The sequence below is a fragment of the Paramisgurnus dabryanus genome, chromosome 7 (genome assembly GCF_030506205.2).
Source record: "Paramisgurnus dabryanus chromosome 7, PD_genome_1.1, whole genome shotgun sequence".
Lineage (NCBI taxonomy): Eukaryota > Metazoa > Chordata > Actinopteri > Cypriniformes > Cobitidae > Paramisgurnus > Paramisgurnus dabryanus.
Genome location: NC_133343.1, coordinates 28,019,920 through 28,040,179, shown reverse-complemented (window position 1 = coordinate 28,040,179; position 20,260 = coordinate 28,019,920). Strand labels below are relative to the sequence as shown.

The following is a 20,260-nucleotide window of genomic DNA, read 5'->3' as shown; positions in this document are numbered from 1 at the left end:
TTAAGATTTTAAAGTGACGAAATTCTCCTATTTATCTATCCTCACGGTGTTACAAACCTGTATACATTTATTTGTTCTGATGAACATAGTTGAGGAATGTTTGGAACCAAACCGTTCTTGAGCCCCATTCACTTCAATAGTATTTTTTTCCTACTGTGAAAGTGAATGAGGCTCATAAATAGTTTGGTTACAAACATTCCTCAAAATAAATTTCTTCGTGTTCATCAGAACAATGAAATTAATACAAGTTTGGAACAACATGAGAGCGAATAAATTACAAAACTTTCACTGCAAAAAAATCTATAAACATGTTGTGAATTGTGGTCTTTCATCTGAGGAGCACAAACAATAGATTTTACACAGGTTTAACTTGAATGAGTAAAGAAAATGCATTCCAAGGAGAAAAGCACGTTGAATTTGGGTTGAACCATTACTATAAATTGTAGGAAAATAATTGTAGTCTTTTCTTGTATTTTAAATAAAATGTTATGCCAGTAGAATAGTTATTAAAAGCATAAAATGTGTTCATAATTCTCAAGATCAACCTTAAATTCATTTTTACAAGATTTTTAAATATTAAAATTAGAACCACCATCCAGTGAAACAGAATATCACAAAGGGAGCTTAGTTTTTTAAACCTGAAAGATTTAAAACATTATCCTATTAGTTACTTTATTGAATCTGTGTGTTCTTTACAGATTTTACTCCGTGTAAGCAGTTTTATTAGATCCAAAATTCAAATAGGAATCCTCTAGAATACTCATTTAAAAATTAAAAAACAAAACAAACATGTAGATTTAAAACATTTTTATATTTTCCTCCATTTCCTTTAGAATTTTTTCATTAAACATCTACTATGCTACAAACACTTCACTCAGCAGATGCTATATACTTATTCTCCTGGGACAGAGCCTACCATCCCTATAGGATTAAACAAACTGAATACTTTATTTTTTTTGGGCTAAAGTCCTGCTACTTATAACCGCACCATTTCAAGTTTTAAAAAGCTTACAGCCTACAAGTGATATAGGATTAGCAACAAAACAGAATACATTTCAACAGCCAGTAATGAATCAAATCCATTAATTCAGATAAAATACAAAAAATAAAACCAGGTCCACTGATTTCTCTAATTTTAGTGGCACAGTCTCTACACAATTTGCGCCCCAAGACAATATTGCCAAATATAGAAAATAGAAATCTGAAATAACATCCCAAACTATTAACAGACTTATGTTAGGACAAGGAAGCCACACTAATGAAAGATTAACAGAGAAACGGACAGCATTAAAACAAAATAAATAATGTTGCATTAATAATTCCCTTAAAATTATATCTTCAAACTGTCAAAAAAAAAAAAAAAGTAGGGAACCAAGAAATTAATCATTAGGACATTACCTTTTGAAGGTCTAAACAAATGAAGTTGTTTCATAAAACTAAAACACACATGCATACGCACACATTGAATTCACTAGTCATCAAAACCATGATATAACCACTCATGCATTAAACAGCGGCTCTGCAGAATAAAGAGAGGAGTGAGGAAGGAGTTACTGTACTTTTACAGCACTTCCTGAGATTGTCTCTCTGCTGATTTGACTTTGGTCTGGATCTGTGGACAACCTATCCATACATGTGAATGACAAGAGAGAGAACACTGAACGAAAAGGTGTCAATGATTCAATAAACATTTGAATATACATTTCATTATGTAAAACTTCAGGCTTCTAAACAGAATAGTTACTACTGAATTTAAAAATAAAGTCAATCAAGCTTTGGACAAAATTAACAGTGCCACAAATCACAGATTTCCTCCAAGGTTCCCACAACTATAAAAAAATAATAGAATAAAAGTTAAAATTATGAGCAATGTATGCAAACAGGTAATCAATCCTGAAATGTACAGGCTTAAACAAAACAAAATAATTTGAGACAAAAGAAACGGCACACTAACTCAGAACATAAAAAAAAATCAACATGATTGTTAGCATCTAAACAAAAAAAAAAAAAAAGAGAACTCAGGTCAAAAGCACCTAAACACAAACACCTGACTTAAACACATACGTCACTTAAGACTTTCACATCAAAAGGAAAGGAAGACAAACTGTGGCGCTTTAAAAATGTCACTCTTTTCACAAAAACACAGCTTGATCATCTTCCTCTGTTAAAGGTGGGGTGCATGACCTCTGAAATCACCTAGATCACAATAGAACCTGGACCTTCTTTTGATAGACCCACCCCACATATACGCAACGATCAGTTAAGTGGACATGCCCCTTACTACTGATTTACTACAAGTGTGTTTTGGTACTCAGCCCGACTCCCGTGTTTTTTAAAAATCATGCACCCTGCCTTTAATGATCCGGCCATCATAAACAGGACCGTCACAGATGACACCTTACGACACTTACACACAACACTACACACAACTCAAAACACCTCAAATACATTACCGATTTTTGTCCATTTCTTTGACCTGCTGTATATGGAGGTCTAGTACTATTAAATCCATTCATCATGTTTTCTGTTCTGATCACCAATTCATACACACAACAACGTGTCTTACAGTTTTGGACTGGGGTTAAAATTAAAGACAAATGATAATTTGATCATTTAAATCGAGTCATAATACAAATCGGATAGAGACCTTGTTTGGGTCTGAAATAGCCCCCCATCCTCATTCACTATTCCCTACATTAGTTCATTAATGTAGTCCACACTTGAATGAGTGAATGAAAACGATTGGGTTAATTCGAACCGTAAGTGCCGAAAGCGCTGCGGGAGCCATCGTGTCGAGACGTGGGAATTCATTTGGCACGTGCCTCACAGTAAAGGGGTAGCGGCTAGCTGTGTGATTGATTAAGTGCACTCGATAGTGTCCACTATCACTTCGGACACCACTACAAAACGGCCGTCTACTCAAATAGTGCACTATTATAAGGGTATAAGGAGCCATTTCTGACACGATTTGCAATGGGTAACAAATTACAAGGACTAAGCCCAGTTAAGAGAGATTTTCAGAAACAAATTTGTTCAAAGTGACAAATAAGCAGTCATTGATCATACTGTAACACACTGTCATTGATGAATCCATCAAAAAAACCTTAAAACCAATTCTGAGGAATAAGTGGCCCACAAATTCACCCGACTTTTTCACAAGTTCAAAAAAATTTGGACTGTAGCGGAAGTGCTTGCTTGGGTTTGTGCTTTATGTCAATTTGTGAGCATGATTGGACACAATATTCCTTTGATATCCTTTTAAATAGATAACCACTGAGCAAGGGTCAGTCATTGTCCCACCAGTTTTTTTAAAGTCACATCACCACTATACTATAAATGTACTTCTTGACAGATATGAGTACGGGTTCCCCACATGTATTACCTCCCACAAATCAAATCAGTAGCAATTTGTAAAATATAAATATGCACATCAAAAGCATGGCAAAGGATCTCCATACAAGATTTCCCCAAGCCCTATCTTAGGCATAAATGCAGGACATAATACGAACGTACACACACATATATTAACGCACAGGTGCGACGTATAGACTGGTGAAGAGCAGTGCCATGCTGTCTTTGTGTGAGTTGTTTCATATGGATGACACATTTTCATTTCTAGACAAAAATGTACAGGACTGTAGACTAGTGCCAGGACCTTAAACACAAAGTAAAATTAAAACTCATTCACAAGCCGATCAATCGGACAACGCAGGAAGCATGGCCTCAGTTTCTTCTTTCAAGTAAGAGGTCTGTCATCTTCCTTAATTTCATAGTTTTCTCGTATTTTAAAGGATCGAGTTCCCAGACGTCATGGTCATTTGGGGGGGAAGAGGGTTCTTCAACACCACAGTGAGACAGTCTAGTACTTAAATGTAGATTTATATATAGATTTATATACTCTTGCTATGTATTTATGCGTGTATACGAATATACACAATTGTGCATGTGTTGTGAGGCATTACTTTGGCGATCTGGGTGGGATGTTTTGTTCTTTTCCGCTGCGTCGGTTGTATCCCGACTGAGGAGAAGTGCGCCGACCTTGAGGGGGTCGCCTTTGTTGCTCTCTGAGCTTAAAACCTGACCCTCTGGGTCCGTTACCACGCTGATAGCCGTTCTGCTCTCTGGATGTCCGACCTTCGCTTCCTTTCTCTAACCTCTCGCTGGGGTTGGAGCGGGACGAGGCCGGACCTTCTGCTTTGTTGACACGGAGCTCACGTAGAGGTTGATTAGCGGTTGGAGAAGGGGTGGGGCTGGGTGGGGCTACAGGCACAGGGGGAGGATCTTTGGGTGGCCTCTGACAAACCTCCGCATAGCTCAGCTTCCGAGGCTCCTGGGAAAGACACAAACCTTATTAATCGAAAATAGTGTGGGAGTTGGCAACAACAGTGTTAAATTTGGAAGATAAAGGCGCTTACCTGTGCAGTTGTGCTTATGGGTACGACTGGGGCAGATACTGTGTTTGAAGTTGCTTGACTGTGTGAAGGTTTGGGGGTGGGAACAGGATGGATGGGGCTTGTGGCGTTAGATGCAGTGTTAGGAGGCGTATCAGACTTCTTCTGAACCTCTTTCTCTTGTATCTTCACTTGATGTGACACACTAGAGTGAAATACAGCATACAAGATTTTATTTATCTTGCATCTAATACATCATCTTAGCCTTGTAAACACTCAAGATCCATATTATTAACAAAAACAAAACACGCTTGTACCTTGTGGCAGGTGTGTCCGGTTTTGTGACGGGGAGTTTTGGTGCTCGAGAAGGTGGTGTAGGCGGCTGCGCAGTTAACTGCGTATCCACTTGACATGTCACAGAGTCTTGACTAACATCTGGCTTATTTGCATCCGACTAAAAACAAACAGACGGGCAGACATATGAAACTTGTACTTGAGAGTGAATCTCTAAATTCATGCATGAGCTTTACTTTTACTCATCAAAGTGCACTAACTAAGACCAGTTGTTTCATTCAGTACTAAGTAAGTATTAATTCATACCTTGTCCCGATTGATGCCCTTAACTACATCTGCCATGCAATTTTCCAACACGGATTCTGCTTGCAAGGCAACACCTGGTAAATGGTTTGGCACACCCCCTGGCAATGGTGGGAAGTTAGTGGCTGCAAGGTCAAACTTTGGGGGCGGAGCTTTCACCTCCATTTCAGAAGGTTGCCTCTGCAGGTGAAAAGATGATGAAATGAGAGGAAAGGTATAATCAAGCTCACAAATAAAAACAAACATGGTTCTGGACTTACCACTCGCTCATCTTCTCTTCTCCTCCTCATGCCACGATAGCTTCCTCTCCTGCACAGATCAGAAGCTGTTAAACACTACTATCATCGAAAGCACCATCACAAAATGTGCACGCTACGCGTGACCCTCAGATCTCATAATCTTAACGCTCATTGGGACAGGAGTGAAAGACTTTAAGGAGACAGAAATAAAGGGAGAGATTGAGAAAAAGGAGATGAGTAAAGAAGAGACAGAATCAAAGAGAGGAATTTCCTCAAGTCTTCCAATCACTCCTTGCTTCCCTCTATGCGCTCAAGTTTCTCATCACAGGGTCAATACAAACAAATGTGGTGATTTGACCTAACAAACATAAGGTCATTTAGAAAAATCAGTCCAGTGCAGTCCACTAATAAAATAAAAGGTATCTATCCATTATAATCAAAAGCTATAGCAAATACATATACTGCTACTTTGGTGACGCATGTCTGTGCTGTCTTTTGTACTGACAGACCTTGCACGGCCGCTGAGGTCTGAGTGGTGGTTCTCCCTTGGGGAAGTCGGAGGTTCGGAGAAGGGTGTGAGTGTGGAAGCAGTGGTGTCAGAGTTGGGTGTGCATGGGGGCTGAGGGCTGCCGGCACCGGATAAGGACTCTGTGTCAGCACGAGACTGTGGCTTCACGTAGTTCCTGCAGAGAATAAAAAAAAATTAAAATACAGATTGAGACCCATAGTCAGAGAAAAGCAGTTTAAACACGTGTGTTTTACACAAATACAAAGGATCTCTGGCTTGGAAATGTGTCGCTGACTAAATTTCAGCTGATAAATTGATTAGGCTTTGATATGAATCAACATGAGGCTGATGTAACACTTCCACCTTACAAATTAAAAAGGGTTTGTTTACCAAACCTAATATTGTTAGATAATCCAATCTCAATTTAACTTTAGTAATGACCGTTAGCTTTGGGCCACGCGTTTTTCAGACCAAGTAGTCATGGGTAATGAAATTGGAAGAACGTAGGTAAATACTTTACACATACTTCCAAAGACAGAAACATCTCATACAGAGAAGGGAATGATGCATGCAAACAAGACTTTCAAAGGAAAATTATGATAATGTCAAATTATAAGAATGGCTTTACCAATTTGGCAGGTGTATGTCATTGCTTTAAGACATAATAGAGTCATGCATTTAAAGCAGATGGGGCTTACATCATTTGCAACCACACAACCATATCCACCTTTTCCTGAAAACAGATCCCGATTGTGTAACAAAAACCTTTTTTTTTTTTTTGAGTACTTCCTTTATCACATTTCACGTATTACATGATAAAGCGTTGGTATGTTGGTTTTCTAGAAGTTTGTAAGTGAGAAGTGCCTAAATTGTGGGGGTGCAACGGTTCTCTGTAAAGAATCAAACAGTCCCGTCATCCTCTAACGATTCGGCACGCATTTACTTAGCAGTGCACCAGGTTTAATTCGACAACGCATTTCTAATATAGTTTGGTGAAAAAAATCAACGTATAAACCCCCTAATATATGGTTCTGAATACGCTCTGTGCGTGTTAATGTGAGAGTACCCAGCCAACCAACTCATAGTATGCAAATCTGTTGCCTTACAGTACCTCCTCACGTGTTGGTGTGTGTTTGTGTTGCGAACCGTTTAGAAGGGAAGCGAAGGACAAAAAGCAGCTAATAGGGGCACTGCCAGCTTCATTTTAGTCTACCGCAGCAGCGATGCTCAAGAAAACGTGGACAAAACTGTAAAATTCCCTTGTCGCGCGTGCAGTTTACCCAAGGCAATACATCTAATATGACATTTAATTTGATTTTCTTTCAATTTGACAGTAGCCTTTTTGTCCCTGCAAACACACACACGTACCAAAACCGTGACCCTTAAACAGTCACACACACCGAACTGGGAGTAATTTGAACCGTTGCACCCCTATTAAATTACTTAAAAAGATTAAGAAGTCAGTTTGTGATCATTCTTTATGGTTCATCATTCATTGCACATAAACATGGATTCAGAAGTTGTACAGGAAAAGGTGGCTTTGTCTTTGTGAAGATGCAATAAAGCACATCCCTAAAGAAATGAGTACTCGAAATTCAAACACGTATCACTGCAATGCAGCTCTGGCATTTGCAACATAACAGCACTAAGATGAAAGTACATGGGATGATTTTTCGGATAAAAAAAACTTAAAGTAGCAAAGCACGTCTACCTGAAGGCATTGATTACATTCTTTCTGGAATAGAGCGGAAGTCTAGAAAGTGAAAGTAAGAGTCAGTTAGGAGAATCACATTGTCTCCACTGACTCACTTCCTTTACCCAAATCAGCAAACCACTGAAGTCTCATCAACTTAAATGCTCACATTTACAACACAGTGGAGGAATATAAATGCTTTTGTCGATTTATTTGAAAGAAATGTTACTTTACAATTATTGGAAGCTCCTTTAACTCTGGGCCCTTTTAAACTGCAACTTAAAGGGACACCACTTTTTTGAAAATAAATAAATAAAATAAATGAATAAAATAAGCTCATTTTCCAGCTCCCCTAAAGTTAAACACTTAATTTTTACAATTTTTTAATCCATTCAGCTGATCTCCGGGTCTGGCGGTACCACTTTTAGCATAGCTTAGCATAATCCATAGAAGCTGATTAGACCATTAGCATCGTGCTCAAACATGACCAGAGTTTTGATATTTTTCCTATTTAAAAATGGACTCTTTTTTTAGTTACATCGTGTACTAAGACTTCGTGTAAATTTAAAGCAACACTATGTAGTTTTCATGTAAAAATGACTTACAGCTCCCCCATGTGGTTTAAAAGTGCAACAGTGCCTGGTATCAGACACTCTTCTGCAGGCAGGGGGAGGGGCGGGGCTGTGTTTCCTACCCTCCACCGCCACTTTCAGAGTGTGCTTGTAGCAGCTAGGAGGCTGCTCAGGTTGCAGCAACAGTACAATTTGTCCAGTTAAAAGTTGTTCTATCACTGAAATAATTTTAGAGACATTATTTAAAGATAAAAAACTACATAGTGTTGCTTTAAAGTTGCGATTTTCTAGGCTGAAGGACTTTGCTGCCATAACATGGCTGCAGCAGGCGCAATGATATTACACAGAGCACAAAAAACAGCTATTGAAAGTTAACAAGGGGACTTTTTCCAGGCTTTGTATAATATCATTGCACCTGCTGTAGCCATTGTACGATAGGAAAATATGTTCAATATATTCAAAAAAGTTGAGTGTCCCTTTAAAGCACATCCAAAAACCTTTTAAGGAAGTTGCGCGCCACCATATATTTGGAACATGTGCAAAGTCCCTCTGCCAGAGGACACCATTCATTAAAGGTTGTCTCTTTACTGAAGAGGCGGGGCTACAGCAGCCATTGCAATGTCCCCCATTAATACCAACAACAGTGACGCATCTTGTTTTATATAACTTTCATACATCAAAAGTTTGTTCATTACAACATCCAGCAGGCCAAGAAATGCAAAGAGAAAGCCGAGGGATCTTACCGGTTGCGGGGGTAGCTGCGTGTAAGACTGATTGGAGACGAGCCATTTTTGTAGGTTCCTGCTGTGCCAAACCCATTTACAAATGTGCTGTTGGGAAATGGAGCCTGCAAGATGCACAAAAAGCTAAGATTAGCCCACAGGTCAATATACTACTACAAATCTTAAATTCCCATTCCCAAACCTAAAGTAGTGCCATAACGGTCATCATGGTAACCATTTCCGAAGCAGCCCTGCCTTCCTGCTCCGACTCTTAATACTACATTGTACTGGACTAATTCCCCTAATAATCACACCACTGATTTCAAACTCAAGAGTTCCCACTGGGACACCATTAGCTTTATAATTTTGATCAAAAAACAAAAAATTGGTGAACTTGCTTCTAACTTAAATGAATGTGAACATTCAACAACTGACCCTCAGATCTCATAATCTTCACGCTCATTGGGAAAGGAGTCTCAGAGATTCTGGGTATGATAGAGAAGAACAGAAAGAGATGGAGGGAAGATAAAAAGAAGAAATCCCAAAATCATCTTATCACTCCTTGTCTCCCTCTATGCGCTTAGTGTATCATCACTGGGTCAAACGAACTAAACCTGCCTCTTTGCCCAAAATAACATCAATCATCAGTTCACTTAATTTCTTTTTATGGACTGTTTGGGAAAAATTTGGAGTCACCACATCCTTAGGTGTGCCCAATATAGAATAAGCAAGTTTTGAGAGTGGATGATCCATTAAAACTCTCCTACCTGCATAATGCACAAATGTATTCAATACAAAGCTGAGGTTCTCACCAGAGGGGTTTCAAAGTAAGGGGTTGGTGAGGGGGACCAGGTCTGAGGCAGCAGACTGTAGAGGGGGTACTGCTGAGGGGGCTGGTACACCTGCTGCAGGTACACTGGAGAGGAGTATTGGGATGGAGCAGTCGAGTACGCCCCCGAATCAACGGCCCCATAAGGGTTCTTGGCAAAGAACGTGTTGATGGCCTTGATGCGTGCCTACATCAAAAACATAGAAAATTAAAGAGGTACATATTAATTTAATTGGATTACTAAAGAAACTTTCATATTTAAGAATCATCAATTTGTAATTTGTGGAACTAATGTCAGAGTTTTGATATATTTGGTTTTGCAATTCTATTCAAAGTTGAAGCATTTATACACACACACACACACACACACACACACACACACACTTTTGAATAAATAACAGATGAATAGGACACACAACCTCATTATTATATTTAAAGGTCCACCACCATTGCAGGAAGGCACATCGTCACATGCATTAGAAATGGCTGACTATTTAAGGATGACGATGAATAGATGATTTATAAAACATGAGATTACATGATCACAAACCATCTACATAGATCTGTTCTAAAGGTGGCACAATGATCGTGTAGCCAAATCAATCATTGGTTAAGTGAAAAGTAGGGGTGTGACGGTCATTATATAACCGTGAGACCGACGGTTATAGTTGAACACCGTCATTAGAACCCTATAACCGCCAAAACGGTGTTATTAAATTTTTTTTTTTTTATTATCATAAAGAATTTTTAAAATACTAATTAAAAACAACTGTTAACAGTCTGTGTTACACGCCCCCTCACGTTCTCACGCAGTGAAAAATACAGAGCGGAGCAGACACTGACAACGCGCTGACATACAGGACAGACCACTTTTCGGTTACTTTTGAGATTTAACATAATAAACAAATTCTCACCTTTCAAATCATCTCTTCCTTCTAGTTAATTTATAGCATCAAATAAACACAAATGACCATGAGAAGGAATGTTGTTTTAACCGCGGAAAGGCGTCAGTACACTCCGCTTTTCAAGTTCAAATCCTCCCATGCTAATCTACTAACTCTCTTGAACGCACATTCACTGCTAGTTGTCTTGCTGTTAATTTTAAAGAGACGTAGAGCAAGTAGCTAATCAGTGTCTAGTTTATTCAAACGCCGGGTGAGCACTGTGCAGCGTGTCTGCGGAGAGCGTTTGCTGCGCGTGGCAATTGTGCTTTTACACCGGCTGCGTTTAATAACAATCTCAAGTTCACATTACTTTCTTTTACCTGCATTTATGAGCAAAACCTCTTCAATACGCTTTTAATCGACATTGTTTTCGTGCTGTTCCGGTCCGTGTAATGACAGATATAGACACAATTACAGACATAAAAAACCCAATGCACAAATCTGTTTCTCTGAAGATTATTAAAATAGATGATAGATAGAGGATTAATTTATGCTGGGCAGAGAGTGACAGCGCAGTCTTCTGGCAACAGTGTTTTTTAAATATTTCATTGCTTTCTGTTAAATTGTTCAAAGTTATTACTGTTTAAAACACACTTGGCATCACATTCATGATTTTATGGTAAAATGACACTTTCCCGTCAATCCACGAGCATTTAAACGAGCAAAACGCCCCCCACCGACGGTTATGTGCAAACCGTCACATTTGACTCACGTCATAACCGTCATCACCAATTCTGAAACCGGCACACCCCTAGTGAAAAGTGTATACAGCATCCATTGAGCAGTGCAAACTGAAATGGTGCAGCCAAACTTACTACACACCACAATGAACACATGCTCGCACAGACTCAACAGCTGCTGGCATAAATCATCAGTCTTATCAAACTAACAAGACACTGACTGACCACGTCAAACTCAAGGTGACATTGGTTGCACAAAGTGCAGGGCCAGGCACGTACACATACAGAATGCTTAAAGGGGCCATGGCACAAGACTTTAAGATGTTAAATAAATCTTTGGTGTCCCCAGAGCACATTTGTGAAGTTTTAGCTCAAAATACCATATAAATAATTTATTATAGCAAGTTAAAATTGCCACTTTGTAGGTGTTTGCAAAAATGTGCCGTTTTGGGTGTGTCCTTTAAAATGCAATTGAGCTGAAGAAATTCAAACACTGATCACAATGATGGTGGTTTGTTGCAATTAAATTGGCAGTGCTGTGGTTGGATAGTGCAGATTAAGGGGTGGTATTATTATAATAAGAGCTCCTAATGACATCATAAGGAGAGCCAAATTTCAACAACCTATTTTTCATGTGCTTGTAGAGTATGGTTTTCCAAAACTAAGTTACTGGGTTGATCTTTTTCCCATTTTCTGGGTTGATAGAAGCACTGGGGACCCAATCATAGCATTTAAACATGCAAAGTGTAAGATTTTCATGCCATGGCCCCTTTAAATAACAACCATCCTAGCCTAGCAACAAACAAGGCAGGATGTTAAATGTACACTTACCATAATAGGCTTGCCCTGAAATGTTTTGACTTCCTCGCGTAAATACCGGTGAGCCTGTTGGGTAAAAACGATGCATATTAACACAAAAGCAGATAATCACACCATTGATTGCAAACTCCTTCACAAAACTAAAAATTGGTGAACTAGCTTATGACTAAAATGAATGTGAACATTCAACAGCTGACCCTCAGATCTCATAATCTTCACGCTCATTGGGAAAGGAGTCTCAGAGATTCTGGGTATGATAGAAAGAGAAGAGTGAGATGGAGAGAAAAAAAAAAGAGAAGAATTCCCAAAATCATCTTATCACTCCTTGTCTCCCTCTATGCGCTCAGTGTATCATCACTGGGTCAATCCAACTAAACCTGCCTCTTTGCCCAAAATAACATCAATCATCAGTTCACTTATTTCCGTTTCTGGACTGTTATGGAAAAATTTGCCCATTATGCAGCTTCACATAGGACGTGGTGCGCACTGCGCTATGAACCCATTCGTTTCAATGGCGCAAGGGCTGTTTGTTGTTGCGTCGAGCAAAGGGTGAGCACAGGTCAAAGTTCAAAATAGTTTAACTTTTGTGCTGCACTCTGTGACGATTACCCCCGCGGCCAATAAAACTGGGCATTCCAACAAAACGGACGAAAAGCTTATAATCGGAATTGACATCGGAAGGAAAGCCGTGTCATGGAAACACGTAGCAATTCAAGTTGGCATGTCAGGTGCGTTTTAAGTCAAGTAGTTTGTAGGCAGCTTAAAGTTACGTGAAATGGAGACTGGCAACATCAGTCTCTGTATTCCTCATCCATTATTTAACCTAAATATAAACACTGAAGTAATTTATTGAAAACCCCGCCTACTTTGGTCTGGCCAGCAGAGCACAAATCGCTAGGCTGCGCTGAACCCAGCGGCGAGCGCAGCGCACACGCCTTTCTATGTGAAAGCCACATTATGTGTACCCAACAATACAGAAAACAACAGATTATACTAAAGGAATGGTTTAAAAGAAAATTGTAGATTTTTTAAAGAGACATTTGCATTCATCTTACCTGTTGTGCATCAGTGTCAGACTGGAATGTGATATACCAGTTGTTATTGTGTGCAAACTCCACACTGATAACTGGTGGACACTTTTCACTTTTAAAAAGGTCCTCCACCTCCTATCAGACAGACAGAAGTGCAAGTTAAACATCAACTGAAAAACTAGTAAATCTACTGAAAAACTTCAGTTATCGGTTATCCCTCAGATCTCATAACTCACGGTCATTAGGGCAAAATCCACTGTACTGAGAGAGAGAGAGACAGAACGACAGAGAGAGAGAGGCAAAGAGATAGACAAAGAGAGAGAGAGAGACAGAGAGGCAAACAGACAGAGACAGCAGCAATGGTTCTGGATCCTTCCAAGCGCGATACTGATCATCACTGGGATAACCGAAGCAAATGACTAAATCAATTCCTACAAAGGCTGAAATCCATTTCAGTTTGCAGTTTATCTTACGATAATTTGGAGACTCTGTGCCCAGATTATGGCTCTCTTAAAGGAACACAATTAACATGAAACCTACCATTTGGGTGTGTGTGCGCGCGCATCTAATATTTCTGGACAAATTGTGCAGCCCTAATCCTTAAAGGGGTCCCTGATTAAGATTTCCCTTTTTTTACTTCAGTTAATGTGTAATGTTGCTGTTTGAGCATAAACAACATCTGCAAAGTGACAATGCTCAAAGTTCAATGCAAAGGGAGATATTTACTTGAACAGAAATGGCTGGATGAACTACACTGAGCTTTTCCTGGGTTATGGACATCACAAACCACAAAATGTACAGAATAAAAAAAAATGTGAAAATAATTCAAACAAAGCATGATGTTGTTACCATGCACCCCCTAAACGCAATCAAACCTACAAAAACTGCCAGCTTATCACCACTTTATGATGTGAAATATATATATTTATATGCATGTGTGTGTGTGTGTGTGTGTGCATATAAAAAGAGGATAAAGGAGACAAGTCTCACCTTAACAGGCGTAGTCTCGGGTACTTCTCTGAGAATGATAATACATCGTTTGTGGTTGGGCCGTACCTTCTCGCCCTTCTCATCCACCTGCACCATGGGAGAAGCTAAACAAAACAGAAACAGCCATTTACATACAAGTACTGTGTTGCCATATCCTGGGAAAACCCAGACAACTTCCTGCAAATTTAGATTTGCTCTGCAAGTAGTCTGGCAGAGGCCATCCAAGCTCATTTCTAATGCCGAGGAATTGTGGAACCAAGCAGAAACATTGGGGCGGGCTTTAAACGATGACGACAGCGCAGCAGCAGCAACGGTAAAGCAGATTTTGTACATTACACAGATGGATGCCGCTGTAAAACATCACTCGTTCGAATCAGCTATTCCGTCTGTTTTAAGGGATTTAAACTTTTCCTTTTTGTCAAAACCCGAGCAAAGAACAACACTCGAAGCCTTCATGTTTAAAAAAAAAAAAAAAGTCTTACCGACTGGATTCTGCAAAAGTCTAATATACCAGCTTGCAACTTTGGTGGCTAAACGAATGGGTCTTATCAAGAGTGGCGAGCCCTCTGGTGGTGGTGCATACGTCATCCCCTTTATCGCTCTGATTGGTTTTAGTTCTATTCAATTGCACCCAGAGGCGAAATGATTTGTCTATGACGCTTTGCCAGACCATAACTCGGTTACTACTGAGAATGGTCTGGTTTTAACCAGGCTAGTGTTGCCCAGAGTGTTATCTTGTTTGGAGTTTTTTGTTACCTCGAAGCACTTCAGTTATCAGGTCCATATCAGTAGTCAACAGTTTGATCCCCTCCATGCTTGCAATGGTCCAGATAGGGACAAACTGATCACTGTCCATCTGAGACATTAGATAGAGGTCCTTAGAAAGATTCTCCCTAAAAATGACATTTAACACGTGTTAAACAGATGATAAGCATTTACGGTAATCAAACACAATGAAAAACACACTACACTTAAAACCGTTACAGTCTCAACTGCTGACTTGTCAAAAAGAAACTCCTATTTGCTTCATTGTGTAGCACCCACAGCACATTGTTATTGTTTACATCCAAACAAACAAAGACTTTATAACAATTACCATTAAATATATTTATTAGGCAGCAACTGTCATATAAAACATGAGGAACAGACACAATACAATACAACCTTGTCCCATATTGCTCCATTAAATTACAAATCTCATTAATTTAAGCACCAAGTAAACAAGCAATGCTTCATCATTCAGGTGATTATGAATTTCCATCTGTCCCTCATGTGCTTATATAGTCATTACATAACCCCGGGAAGCACATGTGCACGTCTCAATGAATGATGTGAGAGTTACCTGGAGAAGCAGAACTCCAGCTGTTTCCTAAGCAACTCCTTCAGGTTCTCCTCAGTCAACGGCTGCTCCTCAATCGCCTCACCTTCAACTGAAGATTTACACACACACCCAATGACAATCAAGTCACTAAACAAATATGATTAAATGTGACAGTGGGTGTGTGACACACTCAGACCTGGTTCATAGAGTGGGTAATCCAGTTCTGCAGACTCAATGCCGTTCAACATGTTGCTCTCTAAAGGAGAGGCCGAATCTAAGTCACCATAGCCGACGCCAAACTCCTTAAAACCTTGCAAGAGGAAGAGTAGAGAAAGTTTAGAGGTTGCCCTTTAAGATCATCCTTACAGCAAGTTTAAAGCGATAAATTCATCCCTCAGATCTCATAATCTCACGGTCATAAGGGCAGACCCACTCCACTGCGAGCAAAGAGGAGGAAGCAAGCAAAAGGCAGAACCAGAGAAGAACAGAGGAAGAGAATGGAGGAAATAGGATGGATGAGAAACAAGAATGAAAGATCTCAACAGTAAAAGTGGTTCTGGGTCCTTCCAAGCGCGATACTGATCATCATCGGGGGTACAAACTTGAGCTAACATCAGGCTTTGAAGTTACTTTAGGACACATATGCAATTGCATCTACAACTGTTTTACCATAACACAAGTTACCTTCACCAAGAATAGTGCATAAAAATGTAAATTAGCCCATATTTTGCTTACTTTCAGGCGCTCCTTGGTGTTTTTGACTTTATAATGAAACCAGACAGTGCCCCATTTTAAAGCTTAAAAAAAGCAGTAAAATGTGTGCAAATTTTTGTTATGGGTTGAACTATTTCCACAATGGCACATATTCCCTCTCTCTTTACATGCTATCTGTAAGTTTTATGTTAAATGATTGGGAAAATATAGTATTCAAGTTTTGAAGTGGATCAAAACCTTTCATAAAAGTTGTCTTAAGCCAATTCCCAATACCAGTTTTTGCCTTTGGACAACTTTGATGTACGTTTTCGATCAATTTCAAATGTTATATAAACATACCCTCCAAGTCCTCAGAGTTAGCATCCACTTGTGGCCATTGGCAAGTCTCTGTGACCGCTTCTGGAGCCTGGGTGCTAGGTGCAGATACTTCCTGCCACACTTTAGCATTGGGATTCAGACCGGCCCCCTTGGTGGTCACCTTGAAAACAAGGTTAAAATAAAACAACAAGGTTAACACATTGCCATCCTTTTTATATCTTCACACCAAGATGAAACCAAAGCAACGGAGAGCTGGCAACATCACCCAAGTCTAATTTTCGTAGTCTAAACTAGAAGCTTTGAGCTAATATGTCGTCTGAATGGACAGCCTGACATCTTTATCAAAATTTGCATGAAGTAATTGTTTGAACTGGAAACTTGTAGTTGGTTGTCAATGCAACAGGCAAAGGTTTAGAGGACACACATACAAAACCTATATGCAAAAATTGTGTGTGCCTAAAAACAATGTGGTCTTAAAAGTTAACCGGGCATGTCAAAACAATTTTAGTGCGAATAAACAGCATTTAATTGCATCAGAAGCGACGCTATCACTTTCACGTGACCGCGCCACGCAGCTGCAATGTGAATATTTGCATTTACTACAACCTTGGCGAAGGACATTTAAAGAGCAAGGTGGGGAAACACAAACAAACAAACGCTCAAACTAATCACATTTTATGTACAGTAAACCCAGAGAATTGCACTTTGAAAACCAAACCTGCACTTCCCCGCAAGATTCAACACAGAACCACCTTTCCTGTCAACTTTGTACAGCGCCTGATAAAGGGTTAAGTCTCATTCACAACATCTGCTACTTAACCACGAACACAATCTATGCACACAGGTCGGGGTTTAAGTAACTTAGTCGGCCTTTCACCCATTTAATCTGATTATTAATCCGCGTCCACTCTAATCAACCACAACGAGAGTTCAGGGCAAAGGACTACAAACCTGCATTTGAACGGTAGAAGGGTTAACAAGACTACGGCTTTATTGGATTTGAATGGGCTAAAGTTATTTTTGGACGAGTTGAAGTAAAATCAAAGCTATTTGGTTGTTCATCCAACTCTGTTGTTGACATCACATAAAACGTAAACTGTAACCTACTATAAAACTTCGCATGTTGTATGACTTAAAGACTGGCTAAACGGCTAGCATTTGTTGCGCGCACGTGGACCTTTCCGTGTCGACAGCCAACTCCGAACCAAATAACTTCAATCGAACGGTTTATCGCTTACTAAATACTTTAAAGATGTGAAACCAAACGCAACTGCATTAAAAACTGCATCGAAGTTTAACTCATTTTGGTCAATTAATCATTCTAGAACATTCGCGGTCGCTAAAGTGACCTCGTTACTCACCTCCACAAACAACAGCATGGTCTTTCGCCGACAACGTTATCACTTGCTAGACACCCTGTAGATAAATAAATCTTGCTCCCCCCGATAATGTGACAGTATGTTGCACGTGTCTTTGCTTACACCAAAAAAGTGCAAATTTACTGCAAAAGAGTTTCGCCGCCACTCATCTGCTACAATCCACTTTACTCTGCGTAAGCATTGAGACGACGCGTATGGAGTCTGATTGGCCACGAGTGTCTTTTCATTCGTCTCTTTTGTGATCACATGCGGCAGCATGCTTTGAATATCTCCCGCCCCTCGTTATGGGATTGGTGCGTTCTAAAATACGTCACAAAATGTCTCCACATCATTGGAGTAGACGTGTGTCTGTCAAATTTATGTTCGATATACCGGAACTGCAACCCCTGCCGTAAAGATCATTGCTGAGCACGTGGCGAGAGATGAGTCAGGCCTGACAAAATGAATGAGAAGTGTTAAAAAAAATGAAAAATTGTAAATAATTGCAGAGTTGCATTTATTTTGGAACATTACAGTGGAGATTAAGGCTGAAATCGGAATTGTGTGTTGCTGTAAATTGTAAGGCGTGATATCGATATGTCACGAGGGATCAAACAGTACTAGGAAATACACAGACTGGTGGTGAATAGATGTCAATGCATTTATTTACAGCAATTTGTGAGTGTGATAAGACAGCCATTGGCTTTTACATCGAGACCTGTCAGACACAAACACCCATATTAAACATTTTAAAATTGTGTTGTGAAATTTTGGTTGACACGGTCAATCTGACACATATAATATGGTACATAACATGGTATTTCTTAAAAGTACCATATTAATTCACATGGTACATTAGTAGGGGAATAATTGTACCATGGTACCACTCCAGTACTTTCTGAAGGAGAAATGAAAGGCTACTTGTGCTAAAGTTGCACTTCTTCATAGTAAAACAAATCTAGAAAGCAGTTCCTGCCACATGGCATCAAATTCCTCCTGGCATATTGAGATTCATGATGACCAAGCACCTCAGTCCTAACAACACAGCTGTCACTCATACGCATGGCTAAAGAATCAGCACAATGGACAAAACTGGACAGGCAGGCACTGACTGTGACAGCACTATGTAGGCCTACATGATAAACGTAACATACCAATCAATTTGAGCCATAGCCAGAAATGATAGAAATTCTTTTAAAAATAAATGAATACATTGATTTTCATTGCTGTCCTTTCTCTAGGTGGGACAAATGAGAACTGAATGAGTTACTGAACTGAAAAAAATATCTAAAAAATAGTGAACTGAAAGTAACTGTAACCCAAACAACCTGTCAGGTGGTCTTGAAGAAACAAAACTAACTTGCAAACGATTAACCTCAACGCCATAGAAACAGTGCTCTCATACTCATATTGAAGATCTCCGTTGACCAGGTTATAAACACGTGCTTGGTATCTTAGTTGCCTAGCAATGTAACGTTAGTCTCACCTATGTCACAGTCTAGCCAGACGTGGCTAATACTTAACTAAACGCCTAATTATCTGAACGAATTTAGTGAATTGATAACTTTGCAAATTAATTTGCAATCAGCTCGTAACGTTATATGGACACAAGTAGTTTGTGAGCAATTACAATTCGGTACATATTTTGATAGTTTCAATAAAAGTTGACTGTCATAATGATGTAGTCTAAACTAGTTTATTTTAAATGCCTCATTAGTAACTACCTGCGATCACACCGCGTTTAGGGGAGGGTTAACGTAAGTAGGTTGTGCCGATTCAGCACCACAGGCCCGAGCTTACCATGCCGCCTTGGTCCTCGCCGGTTTTCTTTGGATCTCGTACGGCTGATCCCAGCTCGACCTCCTCCTTCTGTTGCGGTTGACTACTACTCTCCGAAGTCATCGGCCGCCTTTCGCTCTTCACCGGCCCGCCACTCTACTCTCTACCCGATCCGCGACCAAGCGCCGTGCACCTCCTCACCCGCTCCGCCACTCCTCGCACGCACCGGCTGAATGCAACAAGCACTTGATCTAGCTAGTTAGGGTTGGTTTGTCCTATCTACTCGAACGAAACGATTGGAGCTATGCTAGCACCTAAACTAATCTATATTTAGTATTGGTTCACTTCATAACCTCATAAGCTTCAATGATAAAAACACAAACCGGGAGATCAGCGAGCGTTTCTGACAGACGGCAGAAATTCACATACCGCCAACGTCCCGACAGACAATGCGACCACCCCCTCCATCGCGCTCGCTCTTCCCTGGCAACAGTGTGCAACACGCGATGCGCCGCATAGCAACCAGCGGGCACTCGCGCCGCATAGCGACAGACGCTCATTGACACCAAAGCCGCTTTAAGGCAAGCCATGCATTACGCAGGGAAGGAGACCAGAGGCTGTTTTCTGAATGGAAGTCAATGGAGAATAGGCTTTACTAGACTGAATAAACTGCTTTTGTATGATTTAATAAATCGACAGCCTGTATGCTAAACTTTACACTAAACAAACTTTTGTTGGGAACTGTATTACTATTT

At 39.9% G+C, this 20,260-nt stretch overlaps 1 protein-coding gene across 3 annotated transcripts; it reads right to left on the bottom strand.

The window, feature by feature from the left end:
• Positions 1 to 792: 792 nt before the first annotated feature.
• On the bottom strand, positions 793 to 19,966 carry larp4ab (La ribonucleoprotein 4Ab). Of its 3 annotated transcripts, none has more exons than XM_065272573.2 (17): positions 19,527 to 19,966; positions 16,390 to 16,528; positions 15,533 to 15,646; positions 15,358 to 15,445; positions 14,772 to 14,908; positions 14,016 to 14,119; positions 13,050 to 13,160; positions 12,007 to 12,060; positions 9,535 to 9,738; positions 8,744 to 8,847; positions 7,447 to 7,488; positions 5,737 to 5,910; positions 5,249 to 5,297; positions 4,992 to 5,168; positions 4,709 to 4,845; positions 4,416 to 4,596; positions 793 to 4,330 (listed from the first exon to the last, which is right to left on the bottom strand). In XM_065272573.2, the coding sequence occupies exons 1-17, from the start codon at positions 19,626 to 19,628 to the stop codon at positions 3,959 to 3,961; spliced, it is 2,289 nt and encodes a 762-aa protein (XP_065128645.1). In that variant the 5' UTR covers positions 19,629 to 19,966; the 3' UTR covers positions 793 to 3,958. The 3 variants fall into 3 exon arrangements, with proteins under 3 accessions (XP_065128645.1, XP_065128647.1, XP_065128646.1); XM_065272575.2 differs by lacking the exon at positions 19,527 to 19,966 and adding an exon at positions 17,730 to 17,967; XM_065272574.2 differs by lacking the exon at positions 7,447 to 7,488 and having other exon boundaries at positions 19,527 to 19,965.
• Positions 19,967 to 20,260: the final 294 nt, after the last annotated feature.

Bases quoted from the DNA above. Each gene is read 5' to 3' on its own strand.
- larp4ab (XM_065272573.2), bottom strand. From the start codon at position 19,628: ATGACTTCGGAGAGTAGTAGTCAACCGCAACAGAAGGAGGAGGTCGAG. The intron at 15,647-16,389 runs GTATGTTTATAT...TCCTCTTGCAAG, and splicing joins TAACTCTGAGGACTTGGAGG to GTTTTAAGGAGTTTGGCGTC. The intron at 5,298-5,736 runs GTCTGTCAGTAC...TGATCTGTGCAG, and splicing joins GACCTCAGCGGCCGTGCAAG to GAGAGGAAGCTATCGTGGCA.